This window comes from Dreissena polymorpha, chromosome 2, assembly GCF_020536995.1.
Source record: "Dreissena polymorpha isolate Duluth1 chromosome 2, UMN_Dpol_1.0, whole genome shotgun sequence".
NCBI classification, from domain to species: domain Eukaryota; kingdom Metazoa; phylum Mollusca; class Bivalvia; order Myida; family Dreissenidae; genus Dreissena; species Dreissena polymorpha.
In genome coordinates, this window is record NC_068356.1 from 108,168,945 (window position 1) to 108,195,454 (window position 26,510).

At 37.6% G+C, this 26,510-nt stretch overlaps 1 protein-coding gene across 1 annotated transcript in view; it reads right to left on the reverse strand.

Moving 5' to 3' along the window:
- The window catches only part of LOC127868420 (THO complex subunit 4-like), a 48,570-nt gene extending 23,073 nt beyond the window's left edge, over window positions 1-25,497 (reverse strand). The window contains exons 1-2 of the mRNA XM_052410203.1: window positions 25,162-25,497; window positions 1,139-1,312 (exon numbers count right to left, since the gene is read on the reverse strand). Coding sequence (XP_052266163.1) covers window positions 1,139-1,312; window positions 25,162-25,374 — 387 coding nt within the window. The 5' untranslated portion in view covers window positions 25,375-25,497. The remainder of the gene's footprint in view (window positions 1-1,138; window positions 1,313-25,161) is intronic.
- Window positions 25,498-26,510: the final 1,013 nt, after the last annotated feature.

A 26,510-nucleotide genomic window follows, 5' to 3' on the forward strand; every position in this document is an offset into this window, starting at 1 on the left:
CGGTGTGTCTCCAGAAAAGTAAGATGAGTTACGGTTCTTGATTCCGGTTAGGTTACATTGTACTATGTTTAACCTGAATCTGTTTTCAGTAGGAGAGGTGGCCGAATTTTGGCACTTGAAGATTTCAGTAGAAGCTAACCCACCTAGAAAGGTATAGCTAGGGATAGCAGGTATGTATTTATGACATTAAAATGTGATCATAAATAAAGACGTTATGGCAATTTAAGCAAAATGTTCAATTATCTAAGTGTAAAAGGTTCCATAATTATGTCAAAATGCTTGATACAGTGGTCTGCTCTTGTTTATAGGTTGGGGTCATGCTGGTAAACAAGTATGCAACATATAAAAGCAATATGTCAAAGGATATAGGAAATATTTGGGGTATTACGCAAACATTAACATGATTTATCAATAATATGCATATTGTAAGTATACAAGGGGCAATTATTATGACAAAATGCTTGATAGAGTTGTCTGCTCTTGTTTATAGGTTGGGGTGATGTTGGTAAACAAGTATGCAAAATATGAAAGCAATATGTCAAGGGACAATGAAAATAAATGGGGTAGTACGAAAACTTAAACAATTGCTGCATATTCTAAGTGGAAAAGGGGCCATAATTATGACAAAATGCTTGATAGAGTTGTCTGCTCTTATTTATAGGTTGGGGTCATGTTGGTAAACATGAATGCAAAATATGAAAGCAATATGTCAAGGGACAAAGAAAATATTTTGGGTAGTACAAAAACTTAAACATTTGCACGCTAACGCAGACGCTCACGCCGACGCCGGGGTGAGTAGGATAGCTCCACTATATATATTTCATATATAATAGTAGAGCTAAAAAGTCAGGGTTTTTTCCCACTTTTTGGGAAGATAGCCGATGGCTTTGGAATTGGGAATTTTATCTACTTTTCATGAAATTGGGAAAATAAATTCATTAGCCTTTTTTTTCACACGAAAAGTCCACTGATTAGGGAAATACTAAAAAAAAAATTGGATATTGGGAATTTTTTGCCACATTTTGGGAAAAAAAGTATACGTTTTGGGATTGGGAAAATAGCCGAATTTTGGCTATAAAATCGGGACAAAAAAACAACCTGAAAGTGTATTGATTTTATTAATCAATGATGAACTAGCCTGTATATCTGACTCGCTGACACCAAAGTCTAAGTTTGATATGTGCAGCTTTCCTGAGCCAGATCCTGCTCCCAGAGAGGCACCTGGTGACCTCATCTGTTGACGTTTGACAGCTCCACCACTACCATCATACATGTCATGTTGCCAAACATCATCAGTATTTCCTTTGTTGGGCTAAACAAATAAAATTGTAGTATGTTGATGTTAAATACAATTTCTGGTCAAGAACCAGCAGCCAAAGGGATATACATTATAAATCTACATGTATCTGATATTGTTAATACATAGTAAAATTAAATGAAACTGCAACTGAAACGGTATTTACATTCACTTTCCGATGTTATGAAGATTTTTGTAATTAATGAGGTGATACATAAGGCAAATAAATTATGGCCTTATTGGATTATTGCAACAAACAAATAGCCTAAGAATAAACACTTTAACAATGCACAAGACGTGATAGTTCTGGCTACCATAACTTTAAATGTCGTTTTTTATGATTTTTGCCTGGCGCCACTTTATAGTTATGGACTTACCCCAATAGGAAAGTCAACCAGAAATTCCCGAAAAACAGCTTTTAAATGCAGTTGTTGGCCCAAATCAACCACTTGGTCGGAAAGATTGACATTTTTCACATTTAACTGATATATTCTTTCACAAAATACTATCTTAAACATTTAAAATGTATCTATTCTGCTCTTAGATATCGAGAAAAACAGCGATGTGACAGACTTTCTTGAAATGCGAATCTCCCGAGATTTCACGGTCATATGACGTTATTTCTATTTTTAGTAATAAACCATGTGCTCAAGTGTTTTCAAATTCAGAATGACATTTCCCGGTATTTTAATTATTCTGGCTTATTTTGTAAACAAATTGAAGTGTCAATACAAAGTCAAAGTAAATACATGTATTATATAAAACTACCGGATTCACAATGAAATCAGTCTTATAATCCACCAGACGTAAGTTGTTAATCACAAATAATAGATTTCAGAAAACAAAAGTAATGTTTACAATTTCAGCATAAAATGTCAAGGTCGATCCGAAAGTATCCAAATGAAAACAAGTCATGTGACAAAGCGAAAATGGTGTCAAAATTGTGAATTTCAGACTGATGAGAGTTATTTTCATCTATTGTAAGATGCATTTGAAACATTTGAACCTTAAAATATTCCTCGATGCAGTAATTTATATTCACTCACCAATATATGCAGAAATGTATCCAAGAAATAAGCTTTCTTTGATTTATAGCGTGACATAAATATGTAACGACTCTGGTTGACTTTCGATACGGGGTTGGCTTCAGCGAACAAGTATGTCAATACATGTACTAGAGCTGCAAGGATTCACCAACAGCTCGATTCGCTTCAATTTTCAGACAGTCCAATACCGATTATTTTGATTCGATTCATCTTTCAACCTAGTTTTATCATATATGCACTCTTCTGCCTCAAAATAAACATTTTTGTTCAAATTTGTTTCATACCTAGATATCTTGGGCATTTGTGTGTTTGTTAGATATAGTTTGGTAATTGGTTGGTTCAACAGTGTTTTAAAAACTGTTGAAGGTGGGTTAAATTAACATTTGTAAAAATATTTAGCACGAAAATGCCAATTTTCTGACAAACTATGTCAATATTTCAATAATAAACACAAAAAAAGAACAGAAAATGAGGAACTCAATATTAATATAATGACTACACAATAATATGATACATAATAATATGGTGCTACCTCCTGCTAAATCAACGTTACGTTTGCGTTTGACATGTTGCATTAGATTAGTGGTTGAGCCAGACTTAGGGAACTCCACGTCCGTGTAGCACAGTTTACACGTAGCTTTATCGGGATGTCTACCATCCCGAAACCCAAAATACTGCAACACTTTTTATTTTAGCTTTGTGGCGCATCTGATAATTTCAATATGTCGGCAACAACTTTTTCAGCCATTTTGAAGTTTTTTTCCGAAAGTAGACCGTAACGCGTTTTATTGATTGGATGACTAAAGTAATAAGTAACCAATCACGCGCATCGTAATTACAGGTAAAGATAAAACCTATACCTTCCTGTATCATATAGTCAGAGTACAGCGCGCTTTACGTATTGTTGTGCCGGTGCCCAGTCTACAAAAAGCGCACATACCTCGTGATTGGGAACCAGCGACAAATCGGTATAGTGCATGCTGGGTAGCACGAGATAATACAGTCTCTTGTGCACGGGTGATTGATACGAGTGGACGTGTTTTCCCTAGCTGAGTATTGCTAGGAGTAATTGTGATTGCTTATGTTAGCCTGTGGCTGTGTGTGAACACATTTTTCTCTGGAGGGCCATTCCCAGAAGGTATAAGTGCCATTCTGTGACCGTGTCAATGATACGTACATGTATTTATCTGGAAGGCCATTCCCAAAAGGTATAAGTTCCATTCTGTGACGTGCAACCGACGAGCCGACGAGACGAGCCGACGAGTTCCCTCGAAGCTGACGAGGACGATTGGTGCCATCCTGACGAGCATCCCAGTCGATGCCAACCTATTATATTTAGTGTCCTTACAATTAATTGCTGTAGTTGTTGACGAACCCCACAAAGAGCTAACCGTGAAAACACTACAATGGCTCCCAACGTGGGGCCAAGTGAAAATTGTGTTTAACGATTAGGCTAGTTGCAAAATCAATCGGCATCGCATAATTTATTTTCAAACGACGGATCAAATTTAATTTGAAGTGTATAGAAACTGTTCGTTTCATAAAATGTGATTTCTGTTGTTAACTTGTTGAACTCAGTGTTCGTCTATTTTAAGAAGTGTGTAACAAACAGACGGCATTGTAGTTTTTTTCCATTGTTGGCATTCGCCGGCCGTGTTATCAGTTGGCGAAATATTTCTTAAAAAACGTGATTGTCCAATGCTGTTTGTAACAGTTTAATTGCTTGTGTAATCAAGGGATGGCCCTGGGTTTTTTTATTTGCAATTTTCCCGTGATTAGTTGGCGCGTATTCTGTGCGTAGCAGTTCATGAAAAACGTGTTTGGTTGACTGCTGTATATAGCAGTGTAAATTGCTGATGTATCGGTAACTGAAGTCCGAGGAAATAGAAGTCTACGGGCACGAGTTTTGTCCTTGGCAATTCTATTTATAGCAGTGTTATTGCGAATATAAACTGGGTCCCGGGAAATTGGTGCCTAACGTCAAGTTAAAGCGACGTGTTTCTTATTTTCAGTTTTTATTGATTATTGATAGCAACAACAGTGATAGCGATTTTGTTAATTGGTTATTGTTGGGCAATTAAATTTTAATTGTCTACCAGTAGATACAAAAGTTTTTATTTCAGAATTTCTCTGCCCATTTATTTTAGATTGTTTATTAATTTAACTTTTTCATATTTACTTTTAAATTTCTAAATTTGAAATGGCTATGGGAAGTGGATATACCCCACCATTGTCACCGGTAGCCCCCAGGAAAGTGCGCGTGAACTTAGACACTCACACTAGATTATGCAATATTCTGGGGGTTGGCAGATGGCAGAGGCAATTGTTGTGATACGGGAAAATACGGGAAATTTGTTCCCAGATACCTTAGGGAAAACAAGAGGGCCTGAAAGGCCCAAGGTTATCCCCTGCAACATATGCATTGTTTGAGGATGGGTGCAAATTGGACGGATGAACATAATGATAGATGGACGGACGGAGGACAATAACACAAAACTATGACAAAGGAAAGTTCTTAAGCCTTCACAATTTATTTAGGTGAATTAATAAGTCGTGCGTTTGCCACAAAAACATTAAACGTTTACAATACTATTATCAAGTTTAAATGAAATCTGCCAAAGCACTTCCAAGATATGGCTCCGGACACAAAAGTGCCGGACGGACAGCCGGACGGACGGACAACGCCAAAACAATATCCCTCCGCCTCTGGCGTGGGCATATATTCATACCAAGTTTCAAAGAAATCCGCCAAAGCGCTTCCAAGATATGGCTCCGGACACAAAAATGCCTATAGTATAAAGCATTTTTTCAAGATACAAAGGGCCATAAGTCTGTTTTTAACAGATGGTGTACAATGCCATTTGGCGTGCATCATCCTCTTATGCATATATATACTCATACCAAGTTTCAATGAAATCTGCCAAAGCACTTCCAAGATATGGCTCCCGACACAAAAGTGCCTATAGTAAAAAGCATTTTTTCAAGATACAAAGGGCCATAAGTCTGTTTTTAACAGATTGTGTACAATGCCATTTGGCGTGCATCATCCTCTTATGCATATATATACTCATACCAAGTTTCAATGAAATCCGCCAAAGAACTTCCAAGACATGGCTCCGGACACTAAAAAGCATTTTTTCAAGATACAAAGGGCCACAAGATATGGCTCCGGACACAAAAGTGACGGACGGACGGACAGCGCCAAAACAATATCCCTCCGCCTCTGGCGGGGGATATATACTCATACCAAGTTTATATGAAATCCGCCAAAGCACTTCCAAGATATGGCTCCCGACACAAAAGTGCCTATAGTAAAAAGCATTTTTTCAAGATACAAAGGGCCATAACTCTTGTTTTTAACAGATGGTATACAATGCCATTTGGCGTGCATCATCCTCTTATGCATATATATACTCATACCAAGTTTCAATGAAATCCGCCAAAGCACTTCCAAGATATGGCTCCGGACACAAAAGTGCCTATAGTAAAAAGCATTTTTTCAAGATACAAAGGGCCATAACTCTGTTTTTAACAGATGGTGTACAATGCCATTTGGCGTGCATCATCCTCTTATGCATATATATACTCATACCAAGTTTCAATGAAATCCTCCAAAGCACTTCCAAGATATGGCTCCCGACACAAAAGTGCCTATAGTAAAAAGCATTTTTTCAAGATACAAAGGGCCATAACTCTGTTTTTAACAGATTGTGTACAATGCCATTTGGCGTGCATCATCCTCTTATGCATATATATACTCATACCAAGTTTCAATGAAATCCGCCAAAGCACTTCCAAGATATGGCTCCGGACACAAAAGTGCCTATAGTAAAAAGCATTTTTTCAAGATATAAAGGGCCATAACTCTGTTTTTAACAGGTGGTGTACAATGCCATTTGGCGTGCATCATCCTCTTATGCATATATAAACTCATACGAAGTTTCAATGAAATCCGCCAAAGCACTTCCAAGATATGGCTCCGGACACAAAAGTGCCCGGACGGACAACGCCAAAACAATATCCCTCCGCCTCTGGCAAGTAATTATAGGGCGACCGCTGACCTTTGGTGACATGACCGAGTTGGATTTTAGTACTAACCCCGCGTTTAGAAAAGCCCTGGGGTATGGGGATGGGGCGGAACATGTTGGAGAGGGTGGAATGGGGCGGTCAATCGCAAATAGGCCCATGGACCCACACAAAAGGTGGATAGATATGTCTGTGCTCGAGAATGAGTCTGTACATCAGGATCGCGAGAGGGCCCAACTCGAAGCCCAAATTTCGGGTCTTGAGGCAGACATACCTCAATGGGACGATTTACTTCCCCAGTTGGCAGGGCCTTTTTTCCCCGGGCGTCAGTTGTTGCAGCCGGACCCCATGGTTCCAAGCAATCCCCATGTTGTGTCTTGTCAGGCCACAAATAACCCTCTGGCCACAAATATACCCTTAGCCACTAATTACCCTCCGGACATAAGTATCCCTCCTGTCCCAGCAGTGATGACTATCACAAATAACCCTCCTGTTTCAGCCCCACTTCGGCCTACTACACCAAACCTCTTTTCCCCTAAAAAAGGGACGTACTCACTAAGCTACCTAAAGCCTTACAATTTGACGGCCGCAGCAACTGGCAAGTCTTCCGTGGTAAGTTCGAGGGGTACGCAAAGTTGAACCAATGGTCAGACGAAGAGAGCGCGGATTGCCTTGCCTGGTGTTTAGTAGGTAAGGCTTCAGACTTTTACGCGGTGTTGACCAAAGAAAGTGGTACTGTACAATACGCTGATCTAATGCAGCGGTTGAGGGAGCGTTTTGGCGCCAGGGAGCTAACCGCCACCGCGCAGGGCCGTTTCCACGTTGCCCATCAGGAAGTAGGCGAGTCCCTAGACGATTGGTCAGATCGGGCGCTGAAGCTGGCAACAGTGGCGTTTCGTGATCTGCCCTATGCATACGCCGCTGAACAGGCAGTGACGAAGTTTTGTCACGGTTTGATTGACAAGGAGGCCGGCAAGCATGTAAGCCTGCAGTTACCCACATCTATGGGAGATGCGATGAACATGCTGAAGATATATAGCCATGTTCAGTCAGCTTGCGCCGCGGCTCCGAGGTATACCCAGGAGACTGAGCAAGAAGAGTCGAGGTGGGTTCACGAGGTGAAAGAAAGTACCCACTGCGGATAAGGTCAGTGTGTCGGCGGTCGACAAATTAACCTAGGTGGTTGAGAAGCTGCTGGATGCTGTGGAGTGATTGTGGAACTCTTTTGGAAGTTCGGGTGTTGATCCCTGTGTCAGACAACTGGGTCAGCCGTTCCAAAATGGGGGCTACGCTTAATACCCCTACCCACGGAGGGTCCGGAGCTGGTGGTACAGCAAACAACGCCGGAAGGGGTATTCCGAGGGTGTGGGTGGCGGCAGTCCGTGTGGGTATGAAAATTCAAATTTCCGTCCCGAGGGAACCAAGCGAGGTAGATATGGTTCCAATTGGGGCGAGGGTCATAGGGTATAGCGAGACGGGACATATTGTGTCTTAATTGTGGTGGTTTCGGACATTTTCAGCGTGCTTGTCTTGAAAACGCAAAGTCTGTGGACAGCCATAATTCTGACCATGATGCGGCCGCAGAAGCCCATAGAACGGCTGCTGAACATGCAGTCAGCGAAATGTCCAAAATGGACACTAGTGATAAGGTCATCCTGACTGCCGGACACATGGATCCGGTCAACAGCACCGCGGTAAACAGCCGTGAGGTGTCAAGTTACCGGAACCGCAGTGGTAACAACCAGAAGAAGCCGTCCAGTTGTAGCGTCCCATCGGTAAACTGCCAGAGCTGTGCGTGCGGTTACGGAGTCACCCCAGGTATCTCCTGGGGGACAGGAGCGAAATAACGGCTAGGTTTGCCCCTAATCGTTGGGAGGATGGATCTCAAAGACCTTTGAGGCGTGGTTCTAAAGGGTGGCGACCCTCTAGTTCTCGCCGCTGGGCGCGGTCCCAGAGTTGGAAATTAGGTTGGCGACCACCAGAGTGTCTAACTTCCAAAATCTGCACCGCCTAAAATTGTAAATGGCGATGTTAATTGTTAGTAAAACTAGGAAAACAATTAAAAATACAATATTCCCCCAATTTAAACAATTACAGTAAAGTTGCAGTCACATAATACTAAACAGCGGTATGGTCACCTATTTTTGTGATCCTCTTTACTACTCTGATGTTTCTTTACTGGAAACTCTATCCTATTCGCTGTGTTGATAATGTATTACGGTGTACGCGGAGTATAAAAGTAATAGTTCTCTTAAACATTTTGATTAAGTTGATTAGATTGTTTTTAATATATATATATGTCCTATTGTCTAAGTTCAGGGGTTTTTTTTAGAAAAAGGGGAAGACGCTGGACGCTGGGTAAAAGGGTAAAATCGAGCGCAAAAGAGACATACACTGTAACTCCAATATAGTGCAGTCCGTTATAACGCTGTGTCCAATATAACGCGGGGGGGTCCTTGGATCCCGTTTTTTTCTCCAACCTTCCATTTCTGATTCAAATCCATGTTATGCAACTTCATGTATTTTCATAAATTCAAAGAAGCCAGCGATCACAGCTTGATTGCTTTTTCCGTCTGTTTAACTGATTTTAATCGATTAGAGGCAGGGGTGTGATTGAGGCGAAGTCAGAGGGGAGGAAAATTCTGTCTACTGATTTTGTCTAAGCGAATCGCGCGAATAACGCAATGACAAACCTTAAAACAGACATTAAAATAAAACATACAGTAAAATAAACAATTGCTTGAACTTCATAACACTATTTCTTTATGAAAACCTGTTTAACTTCACATTTCACATACTGAGGATGCAAAGTAAACAATATTTACTGTGATCAAAAACAGCAGTTGTTCAATATATTCACAGTAAATGGACTTATTTAATTAAATATCAAAGGGGGAAAACATTAATAAATATAAACAAACACACTTGAGTGTTCTTGTTGAGTTAATGATGTATTAAACTGAGTAAAATTAATATATTTTAATGTGTTTACCTTTTAAAATCTTGCATTTCACATCTACAGTTCAATGCTATTTCAGTTAACTGAACAGTGTGACAAACATAATAAAGCAGAATATGCATATGAATCTGATTACACACAGATCCACTAACATATAAATCAAATCATGTTTGTCTATTTCCATTTTCAAATGATACTCTTCTAAATTGTTTTACTTCGCAAGTAGAGTGAACTCCAATTTGCAAACACTGGTTTCCGAGACACAATTTCACTGCGCACATTTGTAAAAAAAATATGTGTTGCTTGTATCTAAAACGCTGTCTTCATCAATGACAGACACATTTCATTTATCCTATCTAACTATATGATGACAGTTGCTAATTCGATTGATATTTGTCATTTGGATAAACTTAATTTTCGCTTTGCAACTGCGCCATTTGCAGACAAATCAGAAAAGAAATACCGAAAGCATTTAAAAAGAACGATTTTAATTGGTAGATTGGAAAACAACAGCCAATGACATCGCTCGTTTCAAATTGCTTAGGCAGAATCTACCAGTGTACTATGCGGAGTGATTTCGCGAGCCGTGATATTTCAGGCCGCACATAAAACAGTGATTTTTCTTGCTCAAATTTACAGCCGAATTTCGGCTGCTTCCCAATCGCAAAAATACATGTTTTTCCCCAAAATTCTGACCAAAATTTCCCAAAAAAAGCCCCAACTTCCAAAAAAAAAAAAATTTTTTTTTTTTTTTTTTTAGAAAGAAGTCTCATATAACTTATTTATGATTTCTTAAATCTAGGTCTCAACTTTATTTTTATGTCCCCCACTATAGTAGTGGGGGACATATTGTTTTTGCCCTGTCTGTTGGTCTGTCTGTTGGTCTGTCTGTTTGCGCCAACTTTAACATTTTGCAATAACTTTTGCTATATTGAAGATAGCAACTTCATATTTGGCATGCATGTGTATCTCATGAAGCTGCACATTTTGAGTGGTGAAAGGTCAAGGTCATCCTTCAAGGTCAGAGGTCAAATATATGTGGCAAAAATCGCTCATTTTATGAATACTTTTGCAATATTGAAGATAGCGACTTGATATTTGGCATGCATGTGTATCTCATGGAGCTGCACATTTTGAGTGCTGAAAGGTCAAGGTCATCCTTCAAGGTCAGAGGTCAAATATATGTGGCCCAAATCACTTATTTTATAAATACTTTTGCAATATTGAAGATAGCATCTTGATATTTGGCATGCATGTGCATCTAATGGAGCTGCACATTTTGAGTGGTGAAAGGTCAAGGTCATCCTTCAAGGTCAGAGGTCAAATATATGTGGCCCAAATCGCTTATTTTATGAATACTTTTGCAATATTGAAGATAGCAACTTGATATTTGGCATGCATGTGTATCTCATGGAGCTGCACATTTTGAGTGGTGAAATGTCAAGGTCAAGGTCATCCTTCACAAGGTCAAGGTCATCCTACAAGGTCAAACCTCATATAGGGGGACATTGTGTTTCACAAACACATCTTGTTTAAACATCTTACAAAATATATAACTTGAATTTAGTCATTTTTGTCCATAAATAATTCCCAAACTTGCCACTTTAATTGATTAAAAAAAAAAAAAATTTGACCAGACTCCTTTTCTAGAAAACTCCCTGAACATGCACTTAAAACAATATCACTTCTGTTACTAATAATCCTATTTATAATGCTTAATTTTTCCCAATTTCATGGTTTATCGCGCTAATTTTCCCAATTCAAATGGCACAGGCTGTAACAAATTAAAGCAAAAAAAATCACTGTAAAAGACGTTCCCGGAATCGGATGTACCCCCCTCTCACCCCCCCCCCCCCCCATTTTTTTACGAATTTACGCGAATCTCAGAAATGACCTCCGAGACAACCCGATCCGCGCAAATCCGCGGATCCGCGGAAAAATCTGTTGTGTAATGCCAATAAAGGTGTGAAAACTTGCGAGTCGGTGTTATTACATGTATTCCCTATCAGAGCGTTTCGGTGCGCTAATTTCAATAAGGCAAGTGCAAGCGGAATAATTATCAAATTAAAGTTATTTAAAACGATAACCTGTTTATGTTTTGTATTTTTCGTGTATTGTATTTCATTGTATAAACTATGGCTGTGTAAGTGTGTTATCGTTTATTATATGCTACACATGCTTGATAAATAAAAATATTTTTGTGTGTGTTTAATGTTTCAGTACGTACAGTACACTCCACGCGTTTTCCCCAAAAAACGCACTCCCTCCGCGGGTTTTTTCTGCTAGCGAGTGTTCACGCGGCGTTGGAAGAGCGAGGTGAACTTGATAAAACGCTCGGCGTTACGCCGCGTTCGCTAATTCCCGCGGCGTGTATTACTTTAGGCTAGTCGGTAAATGCAGACACCTTCCGTTCTTATCAGTGATCGCCGCGCAACGCCGCGTTAGCAGTGTGCTACTGGGCATGCCAAAAAATAAAAACATTGTTATAATAAATTGTTTAAATACTGTAGTACATGTATAAAAAGATAATTGTATAGAAAATTAATACGTATAAAAATTATGTTTTTTAATTCACAGGTACGTCTACAATATGAATTAGTCTAATATAATACATTTGACAAATTAATATTTAAATCATAACACATACGACACAAGAATAAATGTTCCGTAAAATTTCCAAATGAGAATAATAATTAGTAATCCGAAACACACTACGATTTTTAATTGTTAACACGACGTTTACAAATGCTTCCAATATACAGTCATGTATATTTCCCGACAAAAGCGCGCGAAAATTATGCTGCAATGTACAAGGTCAAGGTACAATGTATACTCCTGCAAAGCGTGCGTGTATTGATTTTTTTGATACAAACTTTGTAGCGCAGAGAACATTGTTGATTTCGGTTAAAAGTTTCTTTGGTATTTATTAACGAAATTATATCGCGAATAAGTTGATATTTCCTCTAAAATAATTTCAAATCGAACACGTCGAATCTTTATCGTTACGGTATTTTAGTAGAGTAATTATTTTAACACTAATTGTACTGTAAACTGATTACAGAAGACATCTGGGCGGAACTGGATTTTAAGTGTTTGACGTTATGAAAACACGCAAAGCTTGTCTACTGACCTATTGTGTAGACTGCTGTATTCGGTGTTTTGACAAAAGGGATTAACATGTGTGAATGTCACTCTGCCGATTTGGTCCATAATTACTGGTAAACATTGTTTAGAATGTCGACGCAACAAGAATACAACTGTGAATATTAAATGCAATTATCAACTCAATAGTTACCACCTTTTAGCAATCAATGGAATAACCTACAAACAAAGAGAAAATCAATGCATTAGCGAGCAGAGAATAGACTTTGTTCCGACAATTAAAACCATTCCTTATGCATTCGTTGAACGTGTTTACTTGAGTAAGTTATGCCTTTAGACAGGAAGCGGCTTTTCTTTGATTACGTCAAACTGTCAATTCACACAGATTTGCGAGATTTTTAGGGTCCTTGGTCATTTGTATACATGTTCATTATAGAAAATCACCTGCTAACATGAAAACTTTGGATTAAATTAAGAAAATAAAAACAATGTTGCAAACTGTGTTTATATTAATTGGTAAGCATTAGTTAAAAGACGACGTTTTGTGTGTCGTAAATCAACGAGTTTTCTATACAACCACAACTACTTCTACAACCACGTCGGGATCGATCTATCTTGGTTGTTTTTTTTAATTGTAAATATTATACTACATGTACATGTATGTACTTGTAATAAATGTAATTTTATTTGAAAATCAGGAAGTCAAACAAAATTAAATTGATCGTTATCTCGTAAAACGCGGAGTTTCCCCCCGCGTTGCCAACGCCGAGGGCCGCCGCGTCGGTTTATCAGTTTTGCCGATCGTTAACCGCCGCGTCCAAAATCATGCAAACGCCGCGTATAGCGGGATTTTCTTAATCTCCCTCCAGGTCGAAACCCGCGGAGTATGGAGGGAAATTGGGGAAAACGCGTGGAGTGTACTGTATACGAAAAATAAATTTTAAAATCCTGACGATTTATTTACATGCTAACGCAGTGTAATAGTTAACAGAGATGCACTTAAATTTTTGCCCGTTATCAGAAAGTCCACGGAAAGCACATTTTTTACGGTGCGTATGACGCAATAAAACATTTCTTTGTACATGTATCGTATTGCATTCAATCTAAATTTAAATTCGATCGTCCAATGAAAGCTGTGTCCCATAATGCACTGTACTAATTTTTCTGAAAAATGGCGTAGGCATATGAATTTGTTTACGAAGTTCGTAAACATATTTCGTGTCATAAATGTTAAACATTATTTTTTCGTAAGTGATGTAATTATATTGGATTATCGGATAAATTTGCACATTAGAAAAGCGGTATGTATACTGTTATCGTTCGATTCGGTTTATATATGCATGTATTTGCGGATGACAACACAGCATGACAATACACAGGACCTATATTATAGGCTATACTATACCTGTTTTTATAGCCCCTTAAATAAATAAGCTCAAAACTTAGAACGCTGTCCGTTTACAACGCTGTTGCGTGGCTTGGACCCCGTCATCCGCGTTATATTGGAGTTACAGTGTATATGGGGAAAAAATAAAAACTGTTCATTTCAATGTCTATAACTCACTTACAGACTTCAGGGTTTTTTTTAGAAAAAGAGGCATGTCTCTGACCTTTTTGTTCTTAAACACATGAACAAGTATGATATTAAAGTCAAAGACCTAAATAAAGTTGCAGATGTAGATCTTATAATGGGAAATGTTTTCAACTGGGGCCGGGGAACGATGTCAATATTATGATTTCAATTTCATGATGAATGGGTTGACGATCTAGATCTGCTACAGTATTGGAAGGGAAAGGTGCGGCAGCTGCTGTTTGTCTACTTTCACAATAATCCGACAGTATTAATCGACGTTGATTACATGTACCTCCGAATCCTGCTGGGTTTCAACGGTTTTTGATGATTCATTCTTAAAAAATGCGTCAACGCAATTAATATTTTCCGAGTCCGAACGTTTTATTTTGTTCGTGTATGAACGCCAATTGTGAGAATTTTTTTCTGTTTTAACGTTTATATCTTGGTTTTCACATAACCCGGATGAAAATACGACTGGTTTCCTGTAATTACTTGACGAAACACCCTTCTCGCGCAAGACCAGAATCCAGTAAAATAGTCACATGATTAATACGATTAGTTGCCCGGTTTCCATGACGTAATTTAAGAAATATATATAGAATCACGGGGATTCCCAGATTTGAGTGTTCGTCGGGAGAGAGAGAGAGCAAATCGTTGTACATGGTACAAATTGGATAAGTGTCGACTTCCCAAAAGAAAAAAAACATTTCTTTGAGGGTAAAATATTATATTTTGGTGAAAAATTATATTTTTGGAGGGGAAATGGTATTTTTAGGGGAAAAATTCTGGTAGGGGAACAGTAAACAAAACCCCTGAAGTTTAAGCCCAGGCTTTTATCGCAATATTGTTGAAACTATAAAATTGAAATTAATCTGAGCAGTGCTCTGCGAAAAGGGGGTTTAATGCATAGGCATACGTGTCGTCCCAAATTATCTTGTGCAGTCTGCGCTTAACTTCCTGTTATTTTTGTTTAACCGCGCTTAGAAGGGATTTTGCTGCAAAATGTACTTAATCTGTATAAAATTTTAAGCAATTATAGGTATTATTATATAGGTATTAAGATTATTTTTATTTAGCCAGCGCCATGAAAGTGTGTTTGCATCATCAATAATAGACAAGCATGTGCCTGTTAATCTGAAGTAATTTGTTTCCAATTCATGTGCTAACATTTAAGTATTGCTTTATAGTGGATAAAGCAGACCCGTGCAGAGGGCGTAGGCCTTCTCATATGGGCTGCGAGGAGATGTATTTGTATGCAGTTATTTTATTTCTTAAAATTTGTGAAAATAGGTTGAAAGGTGGGTACACTTGTCCAATTATTGTGCAGACAAGAAAAGGAGCAAGAGTTACCGGACCTTATTTTGAACTTTTATTTTTAACTCTTTATTAACAAAGATTATGGCTCATATGCTTTCATATTTGTGCGAAGGGGCTAAATACAAATGGTCATTTAATGGAGATGCATTAACTTAAGTTGTGGTCTATTGCAGGCGTTGCGCAAACAGAGGTCGGATGAAAGCCGGCCGGCATGCAGACCTAACTTTGAGGTGTTAGGTCAAGGTGCTTACGCTAGGGGCACTATTACTTCATCATTTGCGCTCGTACGATTCCTTCACTATGTGGCGTCGTCTCAAAAGGAGAATAGTGGGAGGAGTGTTGTGCCGGTACCCGGTCTACAAAATGTGCACATACCTCGTGATTGGGAACCAGCAACAAATCGTTATAGTGCATGCTGGGTAGCACGAGATAATATGGTCTCTTGTGCATGGGTGATTGATGCGAGTAGACGTGTTTTTCCTAGCTGAGTATTGCTAGGAGTAATTGTGAGCCTGTGATTGCTTATGTTAGCCTGTGGCTGTTTGTGAACACATTTTTCTCTGGAGGGCCATTCCCAGAAGGTATAGGTGCCATTCTGTGACCGTGTCAATAATACGTATTTCTCTGGAAGGCCATTCCCAGAAGGTATAAGTTCCATTCTGTGACGTGCAACCGACGAGCCAACGAGACGAGTTCCCTCGAACACGACAAGGACAATTGGTGCCATCCTGACGAGCATTCCAGTCGATGCCAACGTGAGTATTATATTTAGTGTCCTTACAATTAATTGCTGTAGTCGGGGATTTCAATAGACGCAGAATCCTGCCTTTTGACGCGAGCAAATTAAAAATGACTTGTTTTTGACACAACCCTTTTTTCTGCTGAGCGTCATTTTGTCGCATCGAAAAATAGACCCGTGCATCAGTCAGTTAACATATCGAGTTCCATGGTAATAAAGCCCGCTGTGCTTCTCATTGAAAATGAAATTAATGTATCAGAATTTGAAACTTGGTCTATAATCGAGAGAATACCCCGGGGGTTGTTTATCTTATCTCATCTCTTCCAATACACATGTCACTGTCTAAATAGTGCGTGCGCACTAACTGGTTAATTAGCAGCCGTGATTACATGATAATTGATTGACCATCCGATAATTGCAGAGTTTTTTGCAGACTTTGCAGACGGCAAGGTTAAAGAAAGTCGGCAAAAATAAAGAAAAAACTAAATTGATCAAAGGTCTATTAATTACGTAGATCCACTATTCAGTCCAGCGAGTTTTGTCAGTTTGTTAATCTACTGATAATTACGAGTAACACCCATATATCTTATATAAACTGGAATACCAGTTAATTTTTTTTATACTAACAAGTCATAATACTACACATAAACATTGAGAAAACACATTACTTCGATTATATATAAATTATCAGAGTAGAAATAAATTTCTACGTCATGACTTTCGACATTGTAAATCGCTGACGTATTGTAAATTAAATTATAACCCGCATTTAATTCAAAGCTGGCTATCCAAATTACAAGTAATGGTGATTCAATAATGGAGAAAGCATTAACTGGATTTAACAAACATTTGATAAGGTTTGTTAAACCAGAAAACAACAAGGGACAAAATTGTCACAAAACCAGGTTTTCATTGTGAAAAAAAAATCTGATAAAGGGAGAAAACTCAAACTGAACTTTTGAAATGACCAAAAAAAATTAACCCCCTTTGTAAGTTTTTTTTTTTTTTAAATCTATTTTTAGTCGTGGCGACCTTGACATTGGAGATATTGACATGATTCTTTCGTGGGACACACCGTCCCATGATGGTGAACAAATGTGCCAAATGATTTTAAAATCTCACAATGAATGACATAGTTATGGCCAGGACAAGCTCATTTATGGCCATTTTTGACCTTTGAACTCAAAGTGTGACCTTGACCTTGGAGATATCGACGTAATTATTTCGCGCGACACACCGTCCAATGATGGTGAACAAATGTGCCAAATGATTTTAAAATCTGACGATGAACGACATAGTTATGGCTCGGACAAGCTCATTTATGGCCATTTTTGATCTTTGAACTCAAAGTGTGACCTTGACCTTGGAGATATCGACGTAATTATTTCGCGTGACACACCGTCCAATGATGGTGAACAAATGTGCCAAATGATTTTAAAATCTGACAATGAACGACATAGTTATGGCCTGGACAAGCTTATTCCGCCAGCCCGCCAGCCAGCCCGCCAGCCAGCCAGCCAGCCAGCCCGCCCGCATTCGCCAATCTAATAACCAGTTTTTTCCTTCGGAAAACCTGGTTAAAAATGAAAATTTTGATTATTAAATTTAAACTACTGCAGGTAAGGCATTTTTAAGTGTACATATTTCGGACATGTATAGTATTGGGATAAAAAGTAACACAATGATATACTAGATGTTCCATGCATTTAGATTGTGTTTTGTTACAAAAGCTATCATAGGGATGATGATAATATAATAACGATAAATATGTGATGAAAAGGTGCTACCATATATCTTAAATTACTTAAATGTGTTAAAAGACTTAAATGTGTTATGATGAAGTAGATTTTAATGAGCATTTATTGTTTTTACAAATAAACATAGTATAGTGATAGAAATAAAAAAGTTGTGAAATGAAAAACTTAATGTGGATATTGTTCGCACAAATTATTTATGTTTTGTCATTATCTTTGTCAGAGGTCCAGATAAGGATTTGTGAAATTAGTAACAGTACTGCCACTAACAGAAAGAAAAGGACAGTGCCTTCCCCAGGAATTTGTTCAGGCGCCCCGGGGCCTAGCGGGAGTGGGTTCGGGTGGGGTGTCCCCTCCCGACGTTGATTTTTTTTTTAAATTTAACGTGTCAATTCACGTTCTGTGGTGCGTTATAACTCAAAGAAAAACAGCGTCAAAAGACGTCATTTGGTGCGCTATGACTCTTCAAAAAAATCCCCCAGTCATTTAAAAATATATTTTTTTATATTGTTTAATTGTTTTAAAACTTTTCCGCACAGATAGTAAAATCCAGACTCGAACGATTCCCCAATACATCCGTTTCAACCCGACTCTATTACTGTATACTTACTTTTTTCAAGTTTCTATTTATTACCCGATAATCCCGTTTACTCCGTTTTTATCAATCTCTTTCTGGTAAATATTTACGATAAAAGCTTTCAGTTATTTCTTTAACACAAACCTTGCCATTTTTTAAGTGACTATCTATAGATTTGATGAAATATTGCCTCTGAATATGCGTCAATCCCCTGACCTGTTGTGCGCTTGTTAAAACGCTCAATACACGCCATTTGTATGCAAAAGACGAGACGTTGTACATGCTGCATAATTTTTGCGCTCTTTTTAATTGAGAAAAAGATTCGACACAAAATAAATTTGCACTGCTAATTTGAAGCAAAAATATTTAACGTTGCGGTAACATTTACATTCTGAAGTGTGTTTCGGATTAAAAACGCGTTAACATCGACTGACGGGAATGGGTTTCGGATTACAAATTTAATTATTCAACAAATATTAACCGTTGCGTTATAAATTCAACGATAATTTGTTTAAACACTTTACGAGTCGAATAAATGTATTGACGGAATTATGCATGAAATTCACGTTGTCCAGGAGGATCACGGCCGGTTGCCATCATCAGTCTTCTAACTATCGATTATCGGACGAAACATTTACAAGTGTGCGTAATTAATTCAACGAAAATTTGTTAAAGCGCATAACGTGTCAAATAAATGTCAGAAAAACGAGGTGAATCAGTTCTATAAATGGACATGTTGAAATATACATGTACTGGAATTAAATAAATTGTTATCACATAATTGTAACCGGGAGTCATTTGCACAACCTACTCGCTATAATAATTAATTGTTTACCACTTGCAATAAATTTCTCGTATTAATTATGAGTCATAGGTAACACTTGTTTACAGTAAAAAGGTGTGATGATGATGCCCGAAACCGTCTTTAATGTTCTGTACTGTACTAATTACCAGTTTTATATTACTCAAATGGTACAACTTCTTGCTAATCAAGCGGCGATAAACTCTTAACGGTACTTCATGCCCGACGTCAATCAAAAATAATGGTCGATAGTTAACCCCGCCCTCATAAGCATTCGCGTAACTGATTGGACGATGAACTTCACAGTTTGACGACTGGAAAGTTACCAGATACATCCTTTTCAGCATTTAAATGACCGTGTAATGTGGCTAGAATAATCGATACGCGCGTTATGCTGTTCTCTTATGAGTGGATTATCCATTACCCCATGTGGTGTTTATGGCGATTACTTGTGAAAGAAGGTACCGAGTGCTCTTTTAAAACAGGGGAATATTGATACACTGATAGGGAAACCTTGATTTTTTTGGACAATCTCCACTTTCTTTTACTGAAGAATACACTGATCGGAAAATTTCAAGCGCCCCAGGGACTCTGATTTCGAAATTCAGGCGCCTCGGCAAGGGGCGCTTAAATGGCCTGGGGAAGACCCTGAAGGAGTAACGCTTAAAATCAATTAGTACTGTACTACCATATCCAAAAATACAGGTAGTACTGTACTACCCGCGTTCTTGGATATTGAAGGGTGTATAACTGACTTTACAGAAACATTTGCAGCAATTATAATAAATACATGTAGCTTCTTAAACAGTTACTGTATTAGGTTTTCCATTCTGAATTATGATGCTAATACAACTACACATTAAAACTCATGACTAATACTATTTCTTCATTTTTCTTGACAAGAAAACACAAGCCAACTACACTGCAACGCCGATATATCGCGGACCATTATATCGCGCTGTCCAATATATCGCGCTTTGGCTATGGCTCCCAAAAATCTGACGAGCATGATCACTAAATGACATGATTTAATCTGAGAATTTGCTAACTTAAGCAAAAAACCGGTTCTAGCTAGTATCAACACCCCGTATTTCGCGGCTTACTATGGCACGCAGTGAAGCGTGAAAAACATTCGATTAGTGACAATGTTGTTTACACAAGGTTGGGGTTGTTTTTAACACTTAGGAAATATCCAATTAGTGTCATTGCAAAGGTAATAATGGCAGTTTACTGGTATATAAATCGTTAAATTTCGGTACTGGTCATGAATTTCTTTGTTCTGATAAAAAGCGCGCGAAAATGCGCGTGGGTGTATTTATTTGTAAATGAAAATTTCGTAGCCCGTACAACATTGCGATAATTTAATTTCCGTTAAAAGTTTCGTTGTAAATTTCAACAAAAGTACTGCGGTATCACGCGAATTATGTGGCGTTGACATTTCCATATATAATTCAAACACGTGGTATCGTTACCCTTACGCTAGGGGTAAATTGAAATCTATGCTCAATGTATTTTATACGTTTTTTACGGCAAGAATTTTTTATTTTAGCTGATTCGCGAGGGATCGTACATAAAAATAAAAAACATAATTTACTTTTGGTTTTTATGAAAAATACACAAGATACTTATGTAGTAACGAAAACGTATATTGTAGCATTGGTTTGCAATTATTACAATACAAATATGTAGCAGCGCTGTATATAAAATGAAAACATTGGGGAAAATTGACAAGTTAACCGCAATACAATTAAGTAAGACATTTCTCGAGTTATATCGCGCGCCGGATATATCGCGCTCGCGATCTTTGGACCCCACCAACCGCGATATATCGGCGTTGCAGTGTAGTAAGCTAAGTAAATGAACACTTATTGCACTGTCTCATCCGTTTCCCATCGTGTTTTTTAACGTTTTACGCCACCAATGCAATCAAATCGTTTAATATCGGGGCGACAATGTTTTTTTCTGGGTTTACAGATTTAATGTCAGGATGGTTAGAAGACACCGTATGTAGTCATTATATGACAACAAAGTGTTGTTTTGAGCCGCTTTCGGTTAAGCCGGCATTCAATTGCGCGCAGACATATCGCTTTTGACGGATTTACAAGTTACAGGAAACTAAAATAATGACGTATCGGTACGGCCAGATTTGTTTCGTAAATGCGTAAAATGGATATTAATGTCGTAATTGTACCAGTCTTCGAAATTAGCATACGCCCGATCGCCCGTGGCGAGTAAATTTACTGCCGGGCACATACAAAAATGCACGTTTATCGCCCGCCAGACGTGTAAATTATTGAAGCCAATTGACAGTTTATAAAAAAATCATAAGTAGTTCTTGATATTTGCAAACACTTTTTTCAATTTTGCTAACATACACCTTGCTGGAAGTTGTAAAGCAATGAAATTTGATTGGTTTAACAACACGCACCTGCTTGCGCACGTTATCGTTATTGACCGATGCATTTCGGTAACATTCGGTTCTTATCGACGGTTTCTCTAGAAATTCAGGGCCCTCACACTACTTTGGGGGAAGGGGTCCGCAGCCCTTAGGAGGGGGAATTTTCGCGGTGTTTCCCTTTTTGGGGGATTTTTTTACTTACTCTCTCATTATTTCATTTGTACATGTTTGCACTATATTCATGCATTTTTCATAATTAAGTATGTTTGAAAAGATTAAATTGAAATAGAATTGAGATATAATAATCATGAGACACATTTTTCTATTAAAAAAAAAAAATTTTTTTTTTTTTTTAGGGGGAATTTTTCCCCCAAGAAAGGAAAAAAAGTATACTCTACGGCGGCAGATTTGATAGATTGAGGGCCCTGAAATTAATAGAGATGCTTTTTGAATCAATTATTTCAATCAAATCATGCGCTTCAGTTTTCGTCAATGTCAACAATTGTCATTGTCGACTTAGAGGCTATGCAGTATCTAAGGTATGTTGATAGGGCTAAGCCCGGTAAAGCACTTAAAAATGGTAACTTGACAATGATTTAGAGAAAAAGGCAGCCAAGAAATGGTACGAAGACACCAGCGAATGCTATTTTTAAGAGCATTGGTGTAACGATCGACCGTGGCTTCAGTACAAAAAAGGCATGTTCTGTAGTTGTTGTACAGACATAGCCAGTGCTCACTCTGGCCTTCAGAAAATAATAGCCATATTTTTTTTCCTTAAAAAAATAATAGCCAAAACATATGCGGACTTTTCCGCAAAACGGTACTGAAGGCAAAAAGAAAGAAAAAACCATGAATCTCATTTTATCTATGTTTTATTAAATGTATATCTATTGATTTAAGTTATAATATATATATATACTCAAAAACAAGCATAATATCAGTGTGTCATTTTCTTATAAAATATTATCATGGCTTTACAATAAAGAATACAATCAATGTTGTGGGTGTGACTTAACAAACCAGATCTCAGCTACAGTTACATACACATAAGAATTAAGGGCAGAGGCCCCAACCCACCCAGAGCACTAATTATACTATTTTTTATAGTTTTTCCAATTGCAATTTTTGGTGAATACTCGAAATATTATAAACCACATCTTCCGTATCACCGCATGTGTATTCGTCATTCTATTTTTGCTGTTATGAACTTCGAAAATAAATCATAATGGACGAAAAAAATACAGTATCCGAAAACGGTAATCCGAAAAATTGTACGCTTGTTGCACATGAAATATGCATAATATAAAATATTAATATGCATAATCTAAAATGTGCATATCGTTCGACTACTTTATCTCTTAATACGGCGTTTGCCATCGGCCGCAATATTGTAGGCAGAGGCCAATATCAATTGTAAATGATTTATTCCAAAAATAACACTTTCGCAATGCCGATCATGTTTACATCAATTAACGTCACAGCGCGTGAGTTAAAATACACCACCTTAGTGTAATTCCAAACACGTGTTTCGTTAAAATTAGCTGACCATGGCATATGCCGGGTCCCTTTGAATTGGGAAAACCAGGTTACCTGGTTAAAAATTGGAATCATTATGTTAAAGCAGACGACAAACAGCGGTAATTACGGGGATAATTAGTTGATGGCGATTAAATAATTATTTCATCAAGCAATGTTCAACGTAATCTGCAGAAAAAACGGCGTGCAAAACAAAACCAGCCAACAATATTAGCGGCGATTTTCAATAATGACGATTAAATAATAATTGGCGAAAAATTAACAAAGATCTAACAGTTACCGATAATTGGTAAAGCACAGGGAGATTAAAGACGTTTTTTCCGAAATATATCACTGCTGTCGGACACTGATTGAGAAAAATGCTCTAGGCCACAATGTCGCAGAAGTTATTGACGCGTGTATGACAATACACAGGGTCGAGTGTGTACACAGGTAATCTCGTTATCGATTTTTCCTGCTTGATGGCCCGATTTGCAGGCGTTTACCAATTGCGGGACAACATTTAGTGGCAATTTGTTTTTTTATGTAGGCGGATAAAATAATCGCCATTTATTCTAGACAATTTTAAGAAATAAAAGCCAGTTGGATAAAATAATCGCCATTGGCGATAATGTCTGGCAGCAGCGTGAGCACTGCATAGCAGTGACACCCAAAGAAAAGTTGTGCAATTTTGTTGAAGGTGCAAGTGTTCTTAAACTTGAATCAACTAGAGCTTTGTCACAGACGTTACGAATACCCCCACATTGACCCATCGACACAGAATATTTTGCATGTTGTCTCCACAAAAAAAAACAGCGGACACCATGCTCAATGTTTAAAGTGACCCGGTGACCTAGTTTTTTAACCGGCATGGCCTATGTTCGAACTTGACCTGCACATCATCTTGATACAACTTTTGACCAAGTTTGGTGAAGCTCTGATGAAAACTACTTGAATTAGAGAGCGGACACCATGCTCAATATTTTAAACGCACTAAGTGATCCGTGACCTAGTTTTTGCCCCAGCATGACCAATATTCGAAGTTGACCTAGACATCATTTAAATACATCTGACCAAGTTTGGTAAGATCGGCTGAAAAAACAACTTGAATTAGAGAGCGGACACTGCCAGCCTTGCCAGGTGTCTCATTCAGTTGAAGACTATGAAAAATAAGCTATCACATTTAGAACAGCTCATTATATTGCCAAATAAGTCTTTTAGGGACTTTGTTGACATTTGCAAACTTTACAAGGCAAAGGGATTGGATATAGGAGAGTCCTATGCCAATGACAAGGGAGCAGCGGTTCTCGTGTCAAACATTGCCAATGTCACTCCTCAGCCAGTTGTAAAATTATTGGTTAAATAAAGTTCGGGCATGTAAAAAATATGTTGGGCATGTTAAAATTCTTAAGTAACTGGCCCGACTGGCATGTAACTTTTCAAAGCTTATTTCGAAGGCTGTTGTACGTCCAGTTTATAAAAATAAATGCGTAAATCTTCATTAAAAAAGGCGTATTTACGGCTGTATGGCCCATATCTGGAGCTCTGATCTTTGTGTACCATTAAAAAATGTTGTGTTTTGTATCATGGTATTGTTATTTAATAAAGCAGTATAACTTTTTAAGATATTGTGTTACTCTTAGAGCATATGTTTATAAAAAAATCATGAATAATAAAGACAAAAACACAATAAACGCGCTTCGAAATTGACCTCAAAATTTCAGTCCAGGGGTCATTGACTCCTGGTTTTTAAAATCTATTGAAATCCTGCTGTCGTTGTTGACGAACCCCAAAAAGAGCTAACCGTGAAAACACTACAGTATCTATGTCTATATGTTAAAGAATCGAATGGAATTCGGTAGGGTTGGTATCGTAATCAAATCGACACATTTTAAACCGATTTTCGATGCATTGGATCGAATCGTTGCAGCTCTAGTCAATACTATATAAACTGTACGCTGAAGTTTCTTTAGCTAAAGACGTGTCAAAGTCACGTATAAATTTATCTAATTTTACATGTATCCATTCAATAGCTTTTAAAATGATTGTGACTTACAGAACGGCCAAACGGTCTATTGCCACCAGAGAATCTTCGCTTTTGTACACCACCACGGAACACTCCTCTACCCCCGCCGCCTCTGTTGGATCTTCCTCTGTTTCCCCTCCCACCTCCACCACCACCACCTCGACTACCACGACCGCCACCTCGTCCTGGTTTTTTGTTGGATTTGATTATATCATCTAAACTCATATCAATTTTGTCACCCATTTTGGATCTTAATGATGGTCTTACTATCGAATTTATAAAACAAGTGAAACGCTTTGATCACACAAAATATCCGCGTGTGTCACAAAGCGTTTGTTTCTTTGGCGGTACAGACTGGTTCGAAAATGAAAATTTGACAACAATGTTTAGAAACCAGTCTAATTATTAAATTTTTATTTATTTGGTATTTATAGACCATAATCATTGTAATTATGTATTTTAATATGTTTCAAAATTGAAAATCAAAATTATATATAAAAGATAAACACCAACTTCCACCATCAGTCATAGCGGCCTAAGTCAAAGCGGCGAAATGACTTCTTATAAATTGACATCATTCCATCATAAGAAAAAATAAATAAAAGAGAAACACCAAAACAACCACAAAAAACGTGATGATGAAATAATTATTTTATTATGTGTTATTCTTCAGTGACCTCAAATCCTATTTTTGGCTTTTATTTCACCATGGTTTATAAAATGATCATTTAATAAATTTTCATGGATTTTCATAAAATTATTAAAAGTTATGAACCTATTTTCCTTCCTGATTCTGAGGGCTTTACTTAAAATGGTGGTTGTCAGTTTGAAGGCAACCGCTGGTTGGGGTTTGATGCATCAGTTTCATTTACTAAATGTGCACAGCATTGTCACCATTTTTACTTTATTATATAATACTGATTATATATTAAAGTATAACAAACATACTCATGTTCTTAATCAGATTTGCTTATGATAGAACACATTCAATTTTAAATTTGTCTGTTCATGTTGTGTGTTTTCATCACGGATATGAAATAAAACTTTCCATTAGGACTATAGAGAAAATAAAACTCGTGAGAAAAAAATATGTTGGAAAAAGTGTCATACGTGAAAAGCAATAATCTGAAATATAACAAGAAATTGGCAAACTAATAAAAACATATAAGGCTTATTATTAACAGATTATAAAAAACACTCACTCACTTACTAATGTTCAAAAGTTCAAAAGCTTGATATATCACTATAGAATATATAATTCTTATTATATTCGTCATAACATCGCCATGATACACCATGATCAATTTTGTAATAAGATGCCATAACTGTGATAGATTTTGTGTGTTTTATACACATCTTGACATCATGCTTATCAGCAT